This window comes from Drosophila erecta, unplaced genomic scaffold (genome assembly GCF_003286155.1).
Source record: "Drosophila erecta strain 14021-0224.00,06,07 unplaced genomic scaffold, DereRS2 tig00000126-arrow-pilon, whole genome shotgun sequence".
Lineage (NCBI taxonomy): Eukaryota > Metazoa > Arthropoda > Insecta > Diptera > Drosophilidae > Drosophila > Drosophila erecta.
This window is the reverse complement of record NW_020825209.1, coordinates 6,973,270-6,996,500: the sequence shown is the minus strand read 5'-3', so window position 1 is coordinate 6,996,500 and position 23,231 is coordinate 6,973,270. Positions and strand designations below refer to the sequence as shown.

Below are 23,231 nucleotides of genomic sequence, written 5' to 3'. Positions count from 1 at the left end.
GAATTAATTAGCTGGGCACTTGGTAACTTATTGATGGGACTGCGACATGGATTGACAAGTGATGGATGGCTCGTTGCTAATTGAAATATGATCGAAAGCTTGGATTTTCTTTAAGCTGATGGGAATTAGGGCAAATGGTGTACATATGTATGTACTTTAGAATCCTTAGACATCCGCAAAAGGAACTTTCGTAATTGTTTTTATTTTGTTTTAAGAGCGGCCCAACGATCGTGGGTTAATTGTGGTTAACCCTAGAAAACCATTTAGGGGCTGCTATGAGTGAGGATTCAGGATGAGTCCAATCAAATTTGGCTACACAGCTCAAAAATACACTGTAACTTTAGTTAATCGCGACTTCTTTAATTTGTTTTAAATGACCTAAAGTTTCGATAGTTTGCAGATATCAATTCAATTAATTTAGGTTTGCGCGTTAGTATAAATTTATATTTTAACATTTTGTGTCGTTATTATCGCATTGAAGTTGCCTCTGTGTATGGACAGTTGTCTACCAACCAATTAGTGGCTACTGTCTACCTGGCCTCCGACCTTTGAACTTGCTGTGTGGCCGGCAAGAGGCAACAGTTGGTCGGGCCATAGAGCGGCTCTTTATAGATCGCCCACTCCGTGATCCCTCGCTCTTTCTGTCTCTCTCTCCCTCTCTCTCTCTCTCTCTCTCTTTTCCCATTAGAAGATTTCTGTACACAGAAAGTATTTAATTACATTTTGGTATTAATTGGAACCCAGTAATTTGCAAGTTTGAGTTTATTACTGTATTCCAAGATTAGTTTAGCATAATGGCATGCAAAATACATTTATTTCTGATTTAGAAACGTGTTCGGCTCGAGACTAAGCACAGAAATATACAAAAATTTTAATTTCGTTCAGTTCGATGAGTCTCTGAGCGGATCCGAGTTCTACGCCGTCATTATGAGGCTGTAAACATTCGCCAAATCACATTACAGCCCACTGTTGAGCCGGTCTTGTGCGAGTGCGAAAGAGAGGGGTCGCCCTGGCCGTGACAGAGAAACTGAGAAAGAGAGAAAGAGAGAAAGAGCGAAGGGGAGGGAGAGTGAGAGTGAGAGAGAGATGGCTATTGTCGGGCAATTGCTAATTGGGATGGCTAAATGCTGCTGCATCGCATCCTCTGCACTTACGGTGCATCGTCTATCCTGGCGCTGCCCACGCACGAAGAGAGGAGCGGAGCCACATCACACTCTTCCCGCCTTAACCGGCGATACACGGCGAAAAAATGCATCAATTTCGGTGACGTTCATTTGCAGCAGGCACTCACGAACTGCAGCCATGGAGATAACGTTGCGCCTGAGCTCATACCGCATGCCCATCTCAGCTAATCAAGCTTTAATAGTTCCTGAGTTCGAGGCGTTCATACGGACGGACACGACCAGATCGACTCGGCTAGTGATGCTTAACAGGAATATATATGGAATATATGATCATACATTTCAAACAGTTTGATCATACACTTTCTGCGTGCCATGCTCCATGTTTCCTCCTGCTCGGTCGCCGCGCATTTGTCTCAGTGTACTGCCCTCTCTCTCCGGCTATCTTGCTCTCGCTCCGCCTTGCTGCTTCGCTTTGCATTGGCGTGGAATGCTATAAAGCAGACCGCAGCAGAGGAGCAGCAGCAAGTCGACTGCTGGCCGCGTAACAGTAAACACAGCCACGAGCGGACGTACACGGAGCGAAAGAAGGTGGCAGTTTGATGGAGACAAGCTCCCACGGAGAAGCTATTGTTTGTTAAAAACCCAGCAGCAGGAGTACAAATATTGTGTGCCGTTCAAAGAGAACAGCTGAGCCCCACGCTGTTTTTCACGCCGTTTCGTTCTGCAGCACTTGCTGCTTATAATCCGTCGCGTGTCGTCGTGTTTGAACTCTCTTTTTGTTACTGTGCATAGATTTTTGAATTCTCCGTGCCACACAAAACGCTGGAAAAAGTGTTAGAATTAGCGGATCATCGGCGATATCCAGCACACCCGAAGGCACATAATTGGCAACAAGTTCCCTAACTGTAAGTCTCGATCAACAAGTGAAGATGGTGTTAAGTGGCAACACCAGATTGAAAAGAAAAGTTGTGATTGAATTTGAAAATTAATTCCGATGGTAACCCGCAATAGCAACACACCTGTGCTTGTGATTTTGCGATTAGGGCTTATCAAATGCGAGATTTGTGACTGCTATTTATGAGTTGGTTTTGTGAGACTTTTCAACTATGTACATACATACATATGTATGCATTTGAAAACAAATGTAGCCCACCATTTTGGTGTAGAGGATTTTCAGCAGCTTTGCCTTTGGGCATAAACCGTAATTAGAGCAGGCGATTTGAAAATTTGTGAATTAACCTTATGGGATTTCTATTGAGAGAGAACCCAAATTGAGTTGCTGAATTACATGATGTTGATGTTTAATAATAACGGCTGTCCAAGTGATTAGTCCACATGTACTACCTTCAAGCTGGAATCCGTCTAGCCCGACCCAAATCCCCTTCCCAGCAGCCGGATGATCTGATCCCGGAACCAAATTGAGTTTTGCCAAAGGTTTCAGCATTTTTCATATGCATTTCTTGCCTAACCGTCGACGGGAAACAGAAAATGTTTACCAAATTGAATTACACATTTTTATGATGTGCTGGTGCCTGGTGGCTGGTGGCTGGTTCCTGGTGCCTTTGCTTTCCCCCATCGCCGCCTAACAGGCCTCAGGTGCTGTCCTCAATCTGGAAATCCGGTGCCGGAGCTGGAGTGGAAGGAGTCCACGTCTTCGAGTGGCAATGCATTTAAGGCGCCGCCATTAGGGTGGACACGCAAATTGGGTTAATTTTTAAAAGTGATCGAAAGCTTTAGTCGCACCTTTTGATGCATTGGAATTAACTTACACATATATTCCGAATCAAAGGCAAGTTATTGGCATTTCAATCAATGCTGCATTCAACTCATATTTGTACCTATGTACATATGTATGTACTGTAAGCTCATTCATTGCCATTGCCTACATGGTTAGCTGTATGGTACAGCTGCTTTGTACATCACTTATTGCACCCAAATGAGGGGGATGAATGAAATGAGCATTGATTATGAAAATATCCGAATTTAGCTCGAGGCTTGGCTTCTAAGGGCCTATCATTTGATTAAAAAGCATCCAGATGCATTCAAGATAAGCCGAATAATGCTGTCCGTAGATAACCATTGTTGGTTGGTTTCCATGGTATTTGCAGTAAGCTCATAAAAGCTGGTGAAATACTCTGTGAAATTCCGACTTAACTCGCCAGCAGATAACCTGTTGCATTTTGCAAGGGGCAAACAAAGGAATCACCTGTGTGCCCTACATTTTGGCCTTCATATGGTGGCAGATTCGAACGCATCCGTCTGTAAAATTAATGGTACTCGTATTTTTCGCATTTAGCTTGATTCTCTATTGAATTTCTAAGCTGCACTTCTAAGCTGCTTACGTGCCCTCCCCTTAGCAAATTTGCAATGGCCAAGAGGCCGGTGCAAAGGTCTATTTTAAAAGTCCAGAATCTCGAGGGGTGATAAGCCTCCAAAACAGCAGACTGTTATGTGCCTGATACTCGTAGATAGTTGGGGTAATTCACTGAAAAACTTTGAAATGTTGCATTGCCTCTTGCCACTTCACATCGATTATGCAGAATAAGGGAATCAGCAATATCAACAATGCGTTAATTTCTTGCCGCGAAAAACAAAGCTTATCAATAAGTTATGTTGCTAATTCCCGGCTTATAGCCACACATTTTCATGATTGAATGGAGGTTTTTTATCTCAGTGAATCTCCTCATTGTGGATCGTGTGTCACACACACTTGTCTTGTTTGACAGCACACCCAAGTGGCATTGGCATTTAGGGTTTGAAACTGGAACCACTGGCCAGTTTGCTTAAGAGAATTTCTGGGATTGGTTTTGGGTTTCACCAGTGCACCGCAATCCCCCACCCTGCACTGCACCTCCCCCCACTTCGCTTCACTCCTCCGGGGCCGCCAACCACTTCAGTTCACGGAAGGCACCACTTGGTGGGAGTCGGGTTGAAGTACGTGAGTTTATTTGGCTGAACACAAAAATCAGAGACTCGAGCACAAGAGCGAAAACAAAAAACAGAATGAAACAAAAAATAAAATAACATAAAACGAAAAATAAGCGAAGAGGAGTGAAGAGGAGTGAAGAGCAGTGCCTAGGAATGGCCTGAAATGTGCATTAAACGCTTTGCATAGGAAAGCGACATGGACATGGTATGGAGATTGCGCCGGAGATTGACATTCCCATTCCTATTCCCGTTCCCATTCCCAATCCCATTCTCATTTCCCATTCCCTATCCCTATTATACCATTTTCACTTCGAATATCGCAGGGAACACACAAAACACACAAAACACACATGTGAGAATGTGCCGGGTGTTGGGATTATTTTGTGGCCTGGTGAGGGGTGAGGGGTGTGGGGTGTGGGGCGAGGGGCCTTCAGGCAATAACAATCATTCGAAATGCGCCTTAAAATAGCAAGCTCCGAACACGTTACTCATAATCTCGGATGCAATTGAGTGCTGGCAGGCAGCGCATGAATGATAACTTTGTCCAGGTCCACTGGAGTATTAATAGCCATTTCTAGTCTCTATTGAAAGCGAGCATGACGCCGCTGCCATGCCAACCAGCTCCAACCCACCAGCGCCCACCAGCAGCCACCAGTAGCCACCAGCAGCCACCTAACAGCTCCCGACCCTGAAGAACAAAGCCGAAAAAACGTCCGAACCACAGTCCAGCTTCAGTGGCTTGCCGCCAGGTGGCGTGTAGCTAGAACTAGTGTTAGTGATTTAAATTATGTTTTGCATGTGCACTGGTTGGCTTATTAGCAGCGTTAACTTTTTCTAAACCAACCACAAAGCCAACCACCCAGCCATTTGTTCGAGTTAGCGACGTTCAACTGTATGATGCATGATGCCCGAGATGTTGTACCCACTCTGGTTGGGCTTTATGCATTTTGCAGGTCTGTTTACACCGCAGGTCCACAAAAGTAGCAGTCGCCAACAACTCTGGGATCGGAAGGTCACACACGTAGATTCTGTGGAACCGGGGGGTCGGTCTTCATTGCAGTTTACGATTCGATGCGCTTATATTACCGAAATAAACCCTAATTGGACAACTTGATGCTGCCAAACGCAATCACATTTGTGTCAGACTTTCAACTGTCCTCCAGCGACGTTGATTTCTAAAAACCCGTTTTTAGCTCTATGTGCATACAAATCACTTCCTCTAAACAGCGATTTCAGCGTCATTATACCGTCAAACGCAGAATACGCCCCTAAAACGATAGTTTTGCGTATTGTATAACCCCTTTCAGCGAGTAACTATTTTTGATAATCACATCGGTAGCCCAATAACATGTTCGGGTATATAACTAGGGATTACATCTATCCGTAGCCAACAAAATGACTTCCGAATCAAATAAGTAAGTACAACGTTTCGTTTTCCATGGAACTGTGTTGTTTTGATAGCAAGAATACTGCGCCAAAATAAAAAACCCAATATTTCCATACGCATTTTCTAGACACTCGACTTGAAAGCACTGTGGAATTATTTGTTTTCGCCTCCCTCAATACTAAATCATTAAATAATGTTCCTCAATCAGATCAAAGCAGAATCCGTTCCCAATGTAATCTTCTGAAAAGACGTAAGCTCTTCGTGGCGCTTTCCCATTGATGGATGGATGCTATCTCCATATAGCCATCCGTACCAGTGGGTGATTATGATAGTATTATTTATGACGAAAGCCCCCGTTCACAAGTGCAATGATTGTTTTTTTGCTCTACAAACTTTAAGTTCACCTTCAGCCAGATTATAGTATATTCTCTTATTTGATCAGCTGAAAGTTGGCGTTCTCTTACTTTTCTCATTAGCAGCGAATCAATTACTCGCGTATCTCTGGGCTTTAATCAATTCTCATTGACACGATTTAATTGAAGCGTTCGCTTCTGAAATAAAACGATCTGAGCGCCAATCGTTGACGCCTCTCGCAGACCCATTTATTCACCGATACTATGCTCGTATGTGAATGAATACTCATATGTTGTATATACGTTTCGATTCCGTTTATTACACACAAAGCAAACCGATTAATCTCAATTACGGGCCAATTGGCTGAGCGAAAATGCTGGAGAAAACTTCCGTTGCGTGTGGAAACACTTGGAGAAAATCTTACTCGTTGCAGTCAGTTTCAAACTCATGCAAGTACGAGCACAATTGACCGTACTTCAACTAATATCTCTCTTTTTGAGTGTTTCGAGTGTTTAAATATAGTGTAGCACAAGATATCATTTGTATCTATTTACTTCAGCTATCTCCTTCTCCGAGTGTATCAATGGGAAGCTTGTCGGATAGTTGTTCGCCCATTAGCTGCACCTGTTCTACACACTCGCTCCTTGTATTTTTTCTGTCTGTGTGCCTGAGTGGGCATGTCGTGAACTTGAGAAGGTACAAGTGTTTCCACCATTTGTTCTCTGGCTCCGCTTCGTCCCGCCCAAAGATAACCGGCGATCGAACCTAATCAATAGTGCCGCCATCGGGGTCCTATCTATCTATCTATCTATCTATCTTTCCGACCGCATGACTCACCAGCCGACCGTTCGCCATTCGGCTGCGATAAGGCCTAGAATTTGGTAGACCCATTAATTGGTGCACTGAGAAAAATTCAGTAGTTGCTAAAACCAAGCTGATAACTTGAAACTATGCTCATGTTGAATTGTGATAAGTTAATTCATCGAACTTTAATCTTGCATCTCATCATGCATGTATGATCATCATATTCCGAATTTTTGGTAAACCCTAATTACCGATAGGTATCAACAGATTCACAAAGATAAATCGACAAAGATTATATTCTCGGAACTGTGTTTTTTACACTTAATCTGCCGATTCTTGCGTTATCTTATCATATTATATCATGGTTCGAATAGCAGTTGGGTATTTTTAGTAAAATAAGCACCATTATGGGCAATAAGCCCAGCGAATCCCTTTATTTATTGACTTCTTCTCCGGCGATCTTATTAAAATGCCAAATTATAGGCACAAGCCCCTTATCGATGGCCAGGTGTTCCAAGAATAGGCTCCAGCCATCAAACCAAATCAGGATTTCCATTTTATTGGGCTGCCACATTGAGATGTCTGTTACCTGGCATGCTGGGTGAGAATTAAGAAAAATGAAAAAAAAAGTAGATAGTTGTCGCCACCTAACCAACTAAATAGCCAGCACTTTTCAACTTTATCTCACTCCCATCGCATAGCATGAGTGTTTGTTTTTCTACACAAAATTGTTGTCCATGCGGCATGACTGCGCAAAATACAATGCCATTTATAAGAAAACATCGGCGACGAATTGCGGAAACCCCTCGGCACATGCCCCACCGATCCCCAGCCCCAAAAACCGGAATATGGTGAATCGGTGGATCTCGATCGGTCCGACTTGCCCGATATTTCGACGACTCAGAGCGAAAGTATCGCCCTAATACCCTCAAGATAGCCGAGAGCAATATTGAATTTGGAATGTCATGCGCCGAGTGCGCAAGTATAGAGTAGCGAACAAGTCGAGTGCTTGATTCTGATCACTTTTGATATGTTAGCATAGTAGTGATTTAATTTCAATGTCTTCGCATTTTAGATTACTTGCTTACGCTCTCTCGCCTATACCACATGGTAACCAATACGTAATCCTAATCTAATATCAGCTTGAGGCGGAATAGTAACGCAATCTAAGCTGCAGTGTATTCCTTGCTTCGTCCTATGCAAATGCCCGACTCTCATCCAGTTTTTCTCAACTGATCGATGGCTCGGAGCTGCAAGTCTGCCAAGTGCCAACGTCAGGGGTTTCTACTTCTGGCTGTACCCCTTCCTCCCTGGATGCCAGACGTGGTTTCAGTCGGGCTGCGTCAGCGGGCGGGCGTCAATTTATGGCACGCTTCGATGAAGTTCCATGGATGATGATGGCGGGGCAGCCGGGGATGTATAAAGATATGTGCCCAGTGCACCAGCTGTACTCGTCCACGCACTATCGATGCATAAGTAAACGAGATGCCGTGGTTGGGCGAGCTATGCTTTTATTTTTACAACTTGTCTTTTGATTATCGCCAGAACCGAACGATGACAACGATGGCGTCCCGCGCCTTGCCGCATTTTGATGGTCCGGTCTGGCGGCTTTCGCACCACGCTCCAATCCGCAATCATTCCGCCAAGCATGTGGCAAAGCACACCCGCCAAGTGATTTCCCTCGAAGATCACCAAATTGCGTCAGTTTCAGCGGGACAGGAAGCGTGCCTTGCATACCCAAGCTCCGTGGTGTGTCGCACCCATGATGATGGGCAAATCGAAAGATAGAAGTATCTATCTATCTGGTCTCTATCGACCGCTCCCCGTTCATAAATGCCCATGACTGTCATATAATGATGACTCCGGCAATTCACCTATCTCTGCGATCCCAATTAGCAATTAGAGCATTATCTTCCCCGTCGTTGAAGGTGTGTCGCCGATTTAACAGCCGATATGGGGGAAATATGTGATAATGCCGATGGAGTCTGATGATGACAGCTTTCCCAATACCTTGTAATTTGGAAAAACGCCGGATGGGCATATGTTGTCCCAAGTGAAGTGCATTTGTAGATTCGTTAGGCTATTTAACGCCCTCTTAGGATTTACAACGCGCTGGGAAAGAGTTCTCAGGAAAAATAGGTGCTACCCAATGAAAAGTGTGAATGCATTTTAATTTACACTATTTACCCAGCACTTTGCACTTTTAAGTACTGCAATTCCTCACGTTAGCAGTTCCCAAAGAACCACAGATATAATAAATACCGAGATTAAAAGTTGTAAGTAGTTAAAACCTATGCAACTTCCATATGAGTTCACTTTTAAAGTTACTCATTTTTGCTGCTTCCCCGAGAGCAACAGCTAATTTTCTGGTGAAATGTGACATTTGCTTATCATATAGCCTTGTATGCGTATCCAATTAGCGCAGTATCGTATAGGTCATTAGTTCCCGTAATAGGTGTGTGTCTACAGCGCAATTTTCCTAATCCTTAAACGTTCAATCAGTATATATTATAAGTATATAGTAGGCCTAGTGTGTTCTGCCCTGAGCGAGGAAAAGGCCTGAACTAAAAACAGAAACGAAACGACGCAGGCAGTGCCATTAATCAACGTCTTTGCACTTTCAGGATCAAATCGCGCCACCATGGAGAAATCCAGCCTAACGGAGAAGAATCACGCCCAAGTGTACAATGACACCACGAAGCCAAAGAAGCCCAAGCGTCGCGACAAGAGCGATCTGGGTCCGGATTTTGTGGCGCCCGACGGGGGATGGGGCTGGGTGGTCTGTCTGGCAGCCGGTTTGAATAACGTGAGTGATACAGCGTGGCCGAGATGGAGCGGACAGGCTGATGGGGCATACTAATCCTTCTATCCTCCGATTCCCCCACAGTTCTTTCTCTTCCCGGCTCTGCAGCAGTATGGCCTGATCTACAGGGTGCGGATGCACTCCCTCGGCTTTGATGCCAGGCAAACCACGACCATTGTGAACGTGGTGATGGCAGTCTCCTCTCTAGTGGGTGAGTTTCACCAGGCCAACGCACAGGCGACGATATGCATCTCATTTATCTATACCTAACCTCCATAGGCATTGTCAATGGCGCCATGTTCCGGCGGTTCACCTTCCGTCAGGTGGCCTTGACCGGCACCACTTTGGCCTTCCTGGGCATCTTCATGTCGGCCTTTTGCACCACCTTCTGGCAGTATATCATCTGCCTGTCGACGATATTTGGCATCGGCTTGGGTCTTGCCATGGCAGCCACCTCTCTGGCGGTCAATACGTACTTCAAGCTAAGAAGGCGTCGTGCCACCGGCTTCTCATGGACCATCACTGGCCTGGGACCCATATTCTTTCCGCAGGTGTCGACCGTGCTGCTGGGCTACTATGGAGCACAGGGCACCATTCTGATCTACGCTGGCATCGCCATGAATGCCATTCTGTGCGCTTTGACCCTGCAGCCCGTGCTTTGGCATGTGAAGAAGCCCGAAAAACCAGTTGCATCTGCAATCGAGGGGATTTCCGAGACCGAGAAGCTGCAACCAGAACTGCTGGAGGCCAATGGCAATCTGTTGTCGCCCAGCAATGATCCGTGGAAGGACTACGAATGCAAGTACTGTCAGTATCAGAAACGTTCCAAGCGCGGCATCTTCTCGTCGCAATACCTCTTCAATGTCGACGATCCCGAGAGGCCTGGCTACGAGATCACCGAGCCGGGAACACCCATGTTGGCCCGTGCCAATGATGGCTGGTTTGGATCAAAGCTCTCCCTGACCTCGGAGAGCGCCGGAGGAGCTCGTCGCACTCGCCAAGCGCTGATGCGTCAGGTTTCGTCCAGGAGTCGTGAGAATCTCGATAGAATGGAACAGAATCGGCATGACCAGGGTCCAGACACTCCAACCGCCGCGCCCTTGTATAAGCCAAACTACTTCAATCGCGAGCGCGAGGACCTCGATCGCTATGCCAGCAAGACGAGCGTGTATTCGCGACCTGGTCAGGATGAGCTCCTGCGCTGCACCTGTGCAGAGGACAAGGCACTGCTGCAGAAGACCGCCGAGTCGCTTCAGGTGGATCTGCTCAACAATATGGCCGACGATATCGCCGAGGAGGAGGCCAAGAAGCGCATGACCTTCTTCCAGAAGGTGAGCAAGTTCTTCGATCTGGACCTTCTGCGGGACTTCACCTTTGTCAACCTGGCCGTGGGCATGAGCATCATGATGTTTGGCGAGATGAACTTCTCGGTGCTGACCCCATTCATCCTGAACAGCTTTGGTTACACGGATACACAGATCTCGCTGGTGATGTCGCTGCTGGCCTGCATGGATATATCGGTGAGGTTCCTCGCTCCGCTGGCATTGGAGAAGGTGAAGCTGGATAACCGCATGCTCTTTGCCTTCGGCATCCTCTGCATCGCCGTGGGCCGTGTGGTGGTGGCCTTTACCGACTCCTACGAGGTCATGATCGGTGTCTTCCTGCTGATCGGCTTTGGCAAGGCATTCCGAACCATCTTCTCACCACTGATAATACCCAGTTACGTTCCGCTGAACCGCTTGCCAGCTGCATCTGGTCTGCAGCTCATCTTCAACACCATGTTCTCCTTCGCCATGGGCCCCATTCTTGGTGAGTTTCATGGAAGCCGCCATGTTGCGTCTGAAAAGTAGTAACTATTACTATCTTCCTTAAAGGTATCTTAACGGAGGCCTATGGCTATGCTGCCACCATCCATACCATCAATGCACTCACTCTCTTGGCTCTACTCCTCTGGCTAACTGAGTCCGTGGTGCGCCGCATTCTGGGCAAACCTTCCAAAGGATTGGGCCAATAGAAGTCACATTCATACTAAGCCGAATAAACCGAAAATGCGATGAAACGGAAGCTCAAAACCTTCGTCGAAACTGAACTACTTGCATATATCCATCCCAGTGTGCGATATCATGGCTAACTTGGCGCTGTAGACATTACCTAGTCCATACTTCCCGATCGATTTGTGTGAATAGTATTATTTGAGCGTAAAGATACCTAAGAAACCTATCTCTTAACTAGCTCATAATTCCCATCGCTACCTATACTTACGGTCCATTTTTTTTTTAGCTTTTGATACTCTTACTACTAATAATTGAATGTACTTAGTGATACGTTATAAGTGTAACAATATTGTTCCGCAGTTGATAAAAAATATATGTATATTAGTTAGTAAAAGTAGTGAAATTGTGCAAAAGTGAATACACCTATTCTTAAGTGACTAATTTGAAATACACCAAGGTTTGAACATGTGAGTCCACGTATTTATAAAGTGAGAAGCTTAACTACTTTTTGTGTACTTTGAAAATAAACGTATTGATTAAGGGCCTAAGGGCAGTAGTAAAACATATCTCAACGTTTTGGGTATGATTTTAAGGAGTTGATACTATCTTTAGTATGCATTTTACTCATAGATTACTTAGAAGAAATCAATAATGCAGAGGCGTACAAGGGTTTGTTCCATATTTATCAAGGTTCTCAGTAAGATAGCAGCTTAGAGCAAATAAACAAAATCTCAAGAGTGTTTTGTTCCAAATATACACCTTGTTGAACAAGCTTATCAAGATTCTTACTATCTATATGTAATGTAAAAACAATAAGAAGTTTTTTGAAATATTTATGGTCGGTGTTCGCTGTTTGAGAACGATTTACTTTAATAACTAATAATGAATTGCCCGTTGGTAGAATATGTGTAAACATTTTTCCTTGCATATGAAAAGGGTAAAAATAAACCAATAAATATATAAGTGAATGTTGTGTGCGTTTCTTGTTCGAATATTTCAATATCCAAAATGTATCTGAATGTTGTTGAATTACGAAATAAATGCAAACACATTTGTTTGACTGCTAGCATGTCATTTATTTAGGAGAAACCAGGTTAATCAGTTTTAATGGTGCTTGCAAGCCAACTTTGGAGGTGCTCCTAAAAGTAGGCTCGAAAATGTCCTGTTTTTAGCTTTGGCTTTAGCATATTTATGAATAATTATTTATAACTATGTCTGGAATACAATTGGCATACACCGCAATTTCAATTTTTGATGCCATTTTAAGGGGTACTACGAAACGGATAAATGAAAGATCTTTTGGATTTTGTTTTTCAGAATACACGCTTTATTTATACATTTAATAACGTTTAGGATTTTGGTTGTACAATGGAAAGTAAGGTATGAGTTCTTCTATAACGTGGTTTTCCATAAAATTCTTAATATTCCGAAAAATAACTTGTAATTCCACTTAGTTTCGTAATAAGTCAAATTTACATTTGATTTAATGCGATAAATAATAATATATAAAATATAATATACTCTAAATACTTTAACCATTAAACTGGAAAATATCCGTGTGCATGTAGACAACTTTAAGTATATGGGAGGGTATTTTCCGTTCTGCGAAGCTTCACTGTATTCTTCAAATACTTCCCAAATAATACCCGAATTTATGATCGTGTCGCGGGCATCGTCACTTCGTCACTTCGACGGCAAGAAACTGCTGTTGCCGCTGTTTTATTTGCGGTTCGACACACCCACCTTGGTCTTTGTACCCGGGAGGCAAGAATCGAAATGAAAAATGCGGTATGCCAAATTCCAGGTTCTCAGGCTATCGGCGAATTGTAAACGGCACAAACGAATGAATTCACATTCTGACCACTTTAGATGGATGGGGAGCAAAGGTTCCAGTTGCCCAATCTTTATTAGTAAAAATATCGATATGTATCAAAGCAATTTCGTATTTTTCGCAGTTCCAATCAATATCACAAGTTAATTATATGAAGTTCGTGCACAGTACGGTAGGTTATCCCCAAGATCATCAGGCATAAAAATATGACTTAGTTTGCAAGCTTATTTTTAGCACTTGACGCTGATAATCGGACAGATGTCAGAGCAGAAGATCCCAGATACCCGGACGAAATAATCCCAATTCGAACCGAACCTTTCACTTTGCGCCCAGTCCTCGATCTGGCCATCACCATCATGCGTCACGGTTCCCAACGGCCTTCAAGTCAAATGCAAAATGTATGCGCATATGTACATACCATATCTAGTAGGACTTGGTCAGAGTTCGGTCTCTGGTGTCTGTTCCACTTCCAGTTACAGTGACAACCTGTCAGCTTCGGGCCAAAACCAAGGGCTTAACACGCCCGTCACTTGCCGGCCAACTATGCGCACTTCCTGTAGGCAAAGTCTGCTGGGAAACGTAAGACGCACAGTGGGATGTGTGCTGGTGAAAATGCCGCAAAAAGCTGGTTTTATTTTAATTATTTGCTGTCACCCTTTTTCGTGATATTGTCATGTATCGCTACAGAAATTATAGCCTCGAAAGTTTAGCTTGAAAAGAAGATCTATTGAGTAAGTAGCGAGTGGGATTAGCTTTGAAATTGTTCAGTATGCTACGCTCATTATTCATTTGCCCTGGAACTTAAAACTTTGTTTGAAACCAAGGCTAGAAACCAATACAACTAGTTCTAGATCAGGTCGTATCAAAAAAAGCCATTCTAATTGACCTAGATAACGCGTACTCATATAACACCAAAAGTTTCAGGCTGTAGAAGCATTGCTCCAAAATAAATTGCAGTCATCTTTTTGATCGCTTTAAATGAAAATGTATGGTTAAAGAAACTGTGCGTCTCGTTCGGCTGGCACTTATGGAAATTGATTTTCCTAATTAATCAAATGACACTTTGCTCCAGGGTGGCGGTCGATGGCAAAATCAAATTCTAATCGTCGTCGCTATCATAATGTATTTATGAGTTGTGTTATTTGTTTTTGGTTTTCGCGCACCGTGCGTATACGTAATGCGCTCAGTATGGAGTTATCTGTGTGCCAACTCACTGTGTGCACCGTGTGTATGTGTGTGTGTGTGTGTGTGTGTGTGTGTGTGCTTGATATGCATGTATATGTGCCCATATTTGCCGTTGATAATCGGGTGTGCGACGACAAAACTAATTACAACAACAGTAAGGCAAATACAGTGGTAACACGGAATAATGGCCTTATCAAAAAAGGGGCAAGGCAGCAACAACAACAAGTGCAAACACAGCCGAAAAAATAAATACAAAAATAAAGAAGGCAGCTGCCAGAGGGAGGAAGAAGAAGAAGAAGAAGAAGCGAAGCAACGGCAACGGCAACGGCAACGGTAAAGCTAAAACCGAAGCTAAAGAAGACCAAAATAACACGCACACATCGACGACGGCAGCAGTGGAAACAGTGAGCGGGCATTGCATTGATGTGCGCCAGTGTGTGCGTTGTGTTTGGCTGTTTAATACTATAATTCACAAAATTGTTCAGTTCAGTTCGCGCTGGTGAACGTAACGGAAAAGTCGTCGCCTGTTGAATATATACATATCTCTAAATGTCTATATGTGTACATCTACATATATTCTATTTACTTGAATTGACGCCGCCGCTCGTCTCGTTTTAATTTCTTCTTATTCCTACCTTCCTTTTTTTTTGGTGTTTTTGTTATTGTTTAGTACCTCAAGTTTACTGCAGCAGCAGCAGCAACAACAACAACAGCAGCCGACGGAGGAGAAGGGAAATCACTTACAAAAATAAAACGTACGGCCCAAATACATAAATATATGTACAAATATATATATAGTGTGTTCGTGTGTGTATGTGCGTTAGCATTTGTATTTAAGTTTAGTAGCAATTAGCACTAGAGCAGAAAACTAGATGATATTTTTTTTAACCAAAGCGCGCGCTTTTCGAGACACGTGCACCACACTAAATAAATAGAGCGTGTGTATCGCAAATACATATCTCAAACAGCGGTCAAGATACTTATTCTAAATGAATGTGCACTTCAAAACACGTTTTCCAAATGCCTTCGCCGTGTGACTAAAACTTACCAAAATCACTTGCATCACTATTACCGGTAAAAAGCGTTTTCTTGGTGGAAGCAATACTTGTCTTGTCAAAGTCAGCGAATAAGACAAGTTTAAGACATGAATCAGATATAATGGAAATCGTTTTCAAAACAATTCATTTTCACACAAATAGCACGCAATTTCACCACTTCATGATTATGTATTCAGGTATATTTTATAAATAGTCAGTTTATTGTGACATTGCGACGAATGGATGGATTATTTCGAGCGTTACGTATGATTTCAAAACCGGTGCATACGTGCTGTTCTCCCGCCAATCAATCAATCATCAATCAAAGTAGCTCTTCCTCTCAAACGCCGCGATTACACTTCATACTCGTAGATACGAGGCACCCAGTGGCTACCAAAAGGCAGTCGAGTCAGTCCACCGGCCGTAAATGTTTTTATGGCCATCGTCTCCGTTATGGCCATCTTTGTTAGGCCCATGCAAATACTCCTTTATGGTGTGTGAATAATACACCTATGCCCGGTGGCGGTGGGTCGGAAAGTGGGTGGAAGTCATATAATGCGGAAAGCTCTAATTATACAAATGTTTGTGTTTGGCTTGATCGCCTTAAACGACGCGTGTTAATCAAGCACTTGAGGCCAATAATACCGCATACTCGTGTATGTATTTATGTTTTTGGAGTACTTAGATGGCTTTTCCGAAACGCTAATCTTGAAATTGCCTAATGTGCCTATCAGGCATGTGCTAAACAGTTTGGGAAACTAATTATCATCGAACTTTCTTGCGAGTGGCAAGATCCGAGCGCCAATTGATCAGCGATCAAAGTTTACTCAGGGAATTGATTCACATTTAATAGATTATGAAACTGTTTCAAGTATTGTTCATTTAATCAACTTGGAAAACTAAAGTAGCAGCTGTTCATTCGATTATACTTGATATTTGTCAACTAAATAAATGTGTTTTTCCTCTCTGTAGTTTTTCCTGTCATTGTGCAACAAATGTAATTATTTAGATGAAGATAGACTTCATTTGATTACGTGGCTATATGTAAAAAAGCGACAATTGGTACAATAAATTAATTGGTTATCTGATTTACATATACCCACTCCAATTAAATGCAGTTCACGAGACTCCCAAACAAATTCCTCGACGGCCAGTTTTAAATCATGATAATTAAGTGATGACATTTAGATATGTGTGCCTAATCACACTACAGCAAGGCGATTAAAGATGCATTTTAAGTGTGCTCCCCGCCACCCGCCAAACATTTTCTTTGACTTTTGGGTGCAAAACCTTATCACGTGTGTCTTGTCTTGTTGTTATGGCCAATTTCTGCCATGTGCTTGCTGATCGATGATTGGCATTGAAAAATTCCACAGTTGTGGCCATAAACCGTATCCATTCTGCCAGGCGCTTCGATAACGCAACCAGCTAATTCACTTGAACAGAAAACTGAGGTCAATTAGCCCCATTATATGCGGTTATATCGAGTGCCGCCGAATCAAACTTCGATAAGCACTTCTTACCCACTGTGCTTAGCATGTATAGAAATGTGTTGTATGTTGCCGATTGCCTGGCAATTAAAGCACTTTAAAATTGTTATTTGTTCAGCGTTTTAATGGCCAACTGGGTAGCGCGACCTTTAGTACAGGCCGCTCTTCGCTTCCCCACGTTATATCGCATCCCCAGTAGTATATCGCATATGAGGCGAACTTTGCCACCAAGTCTTATCTTCTGCCCCCATATACTTGCAGTGGTCATTCGCGGGGATCGGTTCGGCTCGGCTTGGTTTGGTTCGGTTCGGTTCAGCTGCTGGAGCATTCGCAAAACCACTGGAAGCCATTCGGAGTGCGATAGAGCAGCAAGTAAGTGGGATAGTAGGTGCTCCAAGAAGAAGTCGGGAAAATTCCGTAAATATTGTTTGTGGGAGGGGAATGATACAACCCCAGCTGATAAGCAGTAGAATAACAAATAGTTTATAGCAAATTCATTCGTTGGTATAGGAGAAAAGAAGCGCAATTTCTTTGAGTGCAGTAATTCCGGCGATTGATTGGTTGTGAAAACCCTTGTGTGACGGATATAACCGTCCCGCTACAATATAATTAAACGATATCGGTGGGCAAATGAGTGCGCCTTATCACATTATCACATTTTATTTAAAGCCCCACATACCGGCCCTGACATATGTACATATATATCGATGTTTCGGCGCCTTTGTCGCCCAAGTCGGCTCAAGTATGTACAATGAGCACTTACATACTGGTCAGCAAACTCGCGGATACGAGTTCTGCGTTCGAGAAAAGCAAATACATTTCATAACTTCTGCTCTCCGAAATGAAATCGTAGGCAGGTGCGATAAGGCGGCGCTCTCCCGACCGACCAACCGACCAACCGACCCACCGATCATCATCATAACCAACCAACAATCGAACCCATTGACGTTTGATGAGGTGTTGCTGGCGATACCGTTTTTATATAATGGGGGCTAAATCGGTATTATTTACATACCTGGCGCTTTTAGGCAATCACGTTTCCGGTCCAAAAATATAATATCGTTTAGCACAAGAAGAGTGATAGTTGTCCAAAATATTAGTTCAGTTGAGGTTGTGGCTTTCGCTTCGCCGTCTCGCAAAGTCTTGTTCCGATGATCAATAAAAAAAACAAAAATTAACAAAAGTCCAATCAATTGAGCTGTGATATTAAATATAATTACATTTGGTATATATTTTTTTTTCTTTTGAGAATTTTTTAAATTTAATGACAATGAAGGCCCAATATGAACGTCAACTCAGCATGACGAAATACTAAAAAGATATCCCTAGTGAAAATACTGTGAGTAATAGTGACAGATAAATGGTGACTTATCGTGCACACAAAATTCTAAATGAATAAAAATTAGTAAAATTTAAAATAAATATGTAAATAACTTACTTTGCAAAAAAAAAACACAGTAAAGTGCGAAACGTTTGTAAAACTAGGGAACACTTCAAAAATCCGGTCGAGTGAACGAATCCTCTACGGTTTCGAATGAAAAAAGTTGGAAAACGACTTATTCGATTTTTGTGCTATGTGATGTTTAATTCAAAAATACAAAACTACTTTTCATTTATTGAACGAAATTACTATGTAGTCTATATTCTCTGAATTATTTTTATACCCGTTACTCGTAGAGTAAAAGGGTATACTATATTCGTTGAAAAGTATGTAACAGTATGTATGTATGAAAATTTTGAAATTTCTCGTTAGCACTTCCACTAGCTGAGTAACGGGTATCTGATAGTCGGGGAACTCGACTATAGCATTCTATATAGTTAAGTTTCACTTAAGCAGTTTCCAAACTTTCCCCTTTTCAATCCACAGAATTGCAATTACTGCATTTGATCGCACCCATTCATCCGATCCGAGCAGTAATGCAACAACCGGACAAGATCCCTCCGCGCTAAACTAACCCAGGCTACACGCTTCAAGCTCCAACCCCACCTACTCCTAGTCCAGGACGCCCAGCGTATCCACAATTCCAAGATGACCGATAATGGGAACAATCAAAACAACAATAACAACAACAACGATGGGGCACTCAGACTGAAGCTACCCGAAGAGCAGGCAGAGCAGCTGATCCCCAAGAATGGATCAGCTGCTGGCCAGACCAAGATAACGCCTCCTACGCATACTCATTCCATAGCCAAATCCCAGCCGCAGAGGGTACCAGCGAAAGCATCACATCCGGCGAAAAAGAAGCGGGACAAGAGTGATCTAGGTGAAGATTTTGTCGCGCCCGATGGGGGATGGGGCTGGCTGGTGTCCGTCGCCAGTGGCGTCAACATTGTGAGTGGCCATCGATTTACTCGCCTGAATGGATGTACATATTAACTTTTGCCTCTTTATCCATTCTCCACTGTATAGCTGGTGACGTTCGCATTGGCCCAGCAGTTTGGCATCCTGTTCCGCGATCGCATGGCTAGTCTAGGGATCTCCAGCTCCGAACTGACCACCATTATTAACACACAGATTGCTGTATCCGCATTTACAGGTGAGAGGGTTGGGAGGAAGATGAGATATACATATGTACACATGAGATCTTTGCAATGCTGCAATTAGTATAGAGTCATTAGATATTTATATTCAAGGTCATTAGAAGCCTTAACTTTCATTTGTATGTAGTCCACGTAGTGACAAATCGCAACGTAGCTGTCACTAGAAAATTCGTATATAATATAGCACCATATCACAGGTCTTCTACGATTGTCAGATCAGAAATATATAGTTATCTGAATTGCGTGTATTTCGTAATTAAAAACTTTAAGCTTACAAACTGCGCTCGTCACTTGCTTTCTTCAGCAGTTTAATTACAGCCTTTAGTAGAAATTTAGAAGCCACATTACAACTTCTTCACATGCCATTAAATTCCAATTTGAAACTGCAAACAACAATTAAATTCGATTTTTTAACAAAGGTCTGCTGAACGGTCCCCTCTTCCGTCGCTACACATATCGAGTGGTGGCCCTGGTGGGCTCCGTGCTGACCTTCCTGGGTCTCTTCTGGATGGTTTTCGCCGACACCTTCGCCGTCTACATAATGAGCTTTTCGATCCTCTACGGATTCGGACGAGGACTGACGGTATCCGCCTCCTCGCTGGCGGTCAATACGTACTTCAAGGTGAAGCGACGCACTGCAACAGCTTTCCAGTTCGGAGTAGCCGGCCTGGGACCAATTGTGTGCCCCTACTTCGCCACCTACATGCTGTACGAGTTTGGTGTCCAGGGGACGACACTGCTCTTCGCCGGCGCCTCACTGCACACGATCGCCTGCTCGCTCATTTACCAGCCGGTCAAGTGGCACGTGGTGAAGCGGGATCGCGATGCGGAGGCACTGCAGCAGGTCCAGCCGCTGGCAGAGCGCGAGGATCAGGACGATGATATTATCAAGAATATTGTGGAGCCGGATACCCCGGTGCTGCCCCGTGCCAATGACGGTTGGTTCGGCTCGAGGGCCTCGTTGAACAGCGCGGGTACTCGAAATCGACTGAACACCTGGGAAAAATCGGACAGCAGTGGCCACATGGAGCTGAAGAGGCTGAACAGTAAGGACTCGAATCCTGGGCGCCAGCTGCGCAGCATATCCGTGAGTCACAGCATCAAGGAGGAGGAGGCCAATGGCTACAATTCGGATCACGAAGTGCACACCACCGAGCTAACGGAGAAGGAAAAGCAAGAACTGGAGGATGAGGAGGAGCGCCAACGCCGCAAGAAGCTGCCTTTCTACATGAAAGTGGTGATCTTCTTTGATATGGATCTGCTGAGGGATATCACCTATGTCAACCTGGCAGTGGGCATCACTCTGATCAACTTTGTGGAAATCAACTTCGCCATCCTGACACCCTTCATTCTAAGTGATCTGGGCTTCAACAAGGACCAGATTGCCCTGGCCATGTCCACGCTGGGATTCTTCGATCTGGTGGTTCGATTCCTTATCCCCCTGATCACCGCCAAGATCAATCTCAGCAACCGTACCTTCTTCGTTGTGGGCATTTTGGGCATGTGCATTGGCCGCATGTTCCTCTCGATGACCTCAAACTTCTACGTCATGATGGCCATCTTTCTGTGGTTGGGCCTAAACAAGGCCTTCCGCACGGTCTTCTGGTCCCTGATCATTCCCAGTTATGTGCCGCTGAAGAGATTGCCGGCGGCTGCTGGCCTGCAGCTGCTGATGTCCGGCACCTTTTCGATGATCTTCGGACCGCTGATTGGTGAGCAATAGATACACATACCCATATAATTGCAACTTCTAATCTCCTAATTGCGTAACCCTCCCCTCATCAAGGCCTAATCCGGGATCACACCAGCTATGCGGTGACCCTCAACCTGCTGAATGCCCTTTGCGTGATGGCCTTTGCCGGCTGGTATCTGGAAGACTTCATCCGCGCACGCAGCCGGAAATCATCACCCGTGAAGTCAATCAACTGATGAACTGATCGTATGATCGCATAGTGTTACTAAGTGCCAGCAATTCCAGGACCAAGACCGTTCCCACATCCATCCTAACTTCAGCAAAATGTTATTCTTGTTATTGCATTTGCCCAATGCTTTTTTTTTATCTGTATGTTTATGTAAACTATATTCAGCATGTACATTGTGTATATACTTTTCGAGTGTAGCAAATTAATTGTATTAAATATTGATAATTGTTAAATAATATGCATAAGCTGCCAAAACTTTAAAACAAGCGTTTCATTGAAGCTGCTCCAGCTGCTCCTAAAAGTAGAAAATATATTCGAAATTTAACGACAATATATATAAAATAAAAACAACTTTAAACAAACAAGCCCACATTACTTTTCATTTTGAAAAATCCTCGAAAGTAATTTGAAAATATCTTTCGGATGGAGCATTGGATTTTAAGCGAGTGTTTGTTATAATTATCCTGAGACTATTATTCTCCACCAGCCCCTTTTAATGATTTACATGTACATTTTCTTCGTTATATGATCTCATCTCTTGTGATGCAGCAATGAAGTCTAATCAAAATTTGTTGTCCATCCGTCTGACAGAATCCAAAGTTCAAAATCTAACAAGAATCTTATGACACTGCGGAAGAAAGTCTGGATGAATTGGAAGGAGCACGTGAATATCACGAGCCTACAGATCATAACATCGAAATCAACGATCAATGACACTGAGAATTGATGCGGAAAGAATTGAACAAACATTGGTGCCAACTTGATGATTTATGAGAATTTATTTTTGATTCGTCTTCATGCAATTCTGTGTATCCTATGTAACGAAAGCTGCAATTTTCTATAAAACATATATAATATGTATATAATAAATCGCATGAAAATTTATTAAAGGTAGGGATTCTAAATTTAGAGTATATCTAGATTGTTGTGTAGTAAGTTAAAGCCAATCAGAAAATAACCAAGTTAAGGCACTTTGAACTTTTAATTTATTTCCCCACAAAATGCAGGTAATCAAATGCAATCTGCAGAGCCGCGAAAAAAAATCCTCGACTATCAGATACCCACTAGTAAGTTAAAGCGAGAGTGATAGCGAAAATGATAGTGAATATTCTTGACCTGCATCATTTGACAACGGGATCTCGGAACTATATATAAGACCTAGAGAGCTGCGACTCGGCATGCAGTATATTGGCTTTGATTGAAACTGTTATCAGTGCAAAACGCCCACACTGGATGAAAGTGGAGCCCGTTGACCAAAGAAATATACATACGAGTATGTGCAAATTAGGAGTGCTAAAGAATAAACCAGTTTGGTGGATGACAACAAAACAGCAGCGATACAGCAGTGAATTCCGTTAAGAACCAGGCACAAAAATGATATGTAACTCCGCAAGCGGAAAGTTACAGACTCGAAAAAGTGTTTTAAAAAATGTTACGATGAGACGATCTGGTTCAACGCACAGCGGTGCTTATCAAATAGAGGGCGGGGGAAACAAGTTGAAAATACATGCCAAAACCAAGCGCCAACAACACGAAGCTCTGGCCAAGTTCTCTGTATCTAACACCAACCCAATGACAAATACATTTCTCGCAGTTGGTCAGCATCAGCGGAACTAAATGGAAAACAAATCACAGGGAAACAAACCAAATCGGCCAGCTTGGGCATAGCGAACGTTCTTTGACCGCCTCTTTAATTTTCGAAAATCTAATTTGGCAAAAACCTATTCAATTCATGATGAAAATAATTTAACCTAGCGGAGGTTCCATTGCTGGGATGATGGGTGGTAATACAACTCACGCACAACCGAACCTTCGCCCTAATAAATCCTCT

The 23,231-nt window shown here is 43.3% G+C and overlaps 2 protein-coding genes across 6 annotated transcripts; both read left to right on the top strand.

Moving 5' to 3' along the window:
- Positions 1-1,614: 1,614 nt before the first annotated feature.
- Positions 1,615-12,454, top strand: LOC6550360 (monocarboxylate transporter 1). Its single transcript, XM_001977730.3, has 5 exons — positions 1,615-2,029; positions 9,222-9,403; positions 9,485-9,611; positions 9,680-11,209; positions 11,275-12,454. The coding sequence occupies exons 2-5, from the start codon at positions 9,239-9,241 to the stop codon at positions 11,412-11,414; spliced, it is 1,962 nt and encodes a 653-aa protein (XP_001977766.1). The 5' UTR covers positions 1,615-2,029; positions 9,222-9,238; the 3' UTR covers positions 11,415-12,454.
- Positions 12,455-14,768: 2,314 nt separating this feature from the next.
- LOC6550359 lies at positions 14,769-21,663 on the top strand. Of its 5 annotated transcripts, none has more exons than XM_026981918.1 (5): positions 14,769-15,165; positions 18,805-19,269; positions 19,348-19,474; positions 19,898-21,190; positions 21,265-21,663. In XM_026981918.1, the coding sequence occupies exons 2-5, from the start codon at positions 18,967-18,969 to the stop codon at positions 21,405-21,407; spliced, it is 1,866 nt and encodes a 621-aa protein (XP_026837719.1). In that variant the 5' UTR covers positions 14,769-15,165; positions 18,805-18,966; the 3' UTR covers positions 21,408-21,663. The 5 variants fall into 5 exon arrangements, with proteins under 5 accessions (XP_026837719.1, XP_026837722.1, XP_026837720.1 ...); XM_026981921.1 differs by lacking the exon at positions 14,769-15,165 and adding an exon at positions 15,468-15,484; XM_026981919.1 differs by lacking the exon at positions 14,769-15,165 and adding an exon at positions 17,212-17,309.
- The last annotated feature ends 1,568 nt before the right edge of the window (positions 21,664-23,231 follow it).

Coding starts and splice junctions, on each gene's coding strand:
- LOC6550360 (XM_001977730.3), top strand. CDS start 9,239: ATGGAGAAATCCAGCCTAACGGAGAAGAATCACGCCCAAGTGTACAAT. Junction 9,404..9,484: donor TGGCAGCCGGTTTGAATAAC/GTGAGTGATACA, acceptor ATTCCCCCACAG/TTCTTTCTCTTCCCGGCTCT. Junction 9,612..9,679: donor GGCAGTCTCCTCTCTAGTGG/GTGAGTTTCACC, acceptor TAACCTCCATAG/GCATTGTCAATGGCGCCATG.
- LOC6550359 (XM_026981918.1), top strand. CDS start 18,967: ATGACCGATAATGGGAACAATCAAAACAACAATAACAACAACAACGAT. Junction 19,475..19,897: donor TGCTGTATCCGCATTTACAG/GTGAGAGGGTTG, acceptor TTTTTAACAAAG/GTCTGCTGAACGGTCCCCTC. Junction 21,191..21,264: donor GATCTTCGGACCGCTGATTG/GTGAGCAATAGA, acceptor CCCCTCATCAAG/GCCTAATCCGGGATCACACC.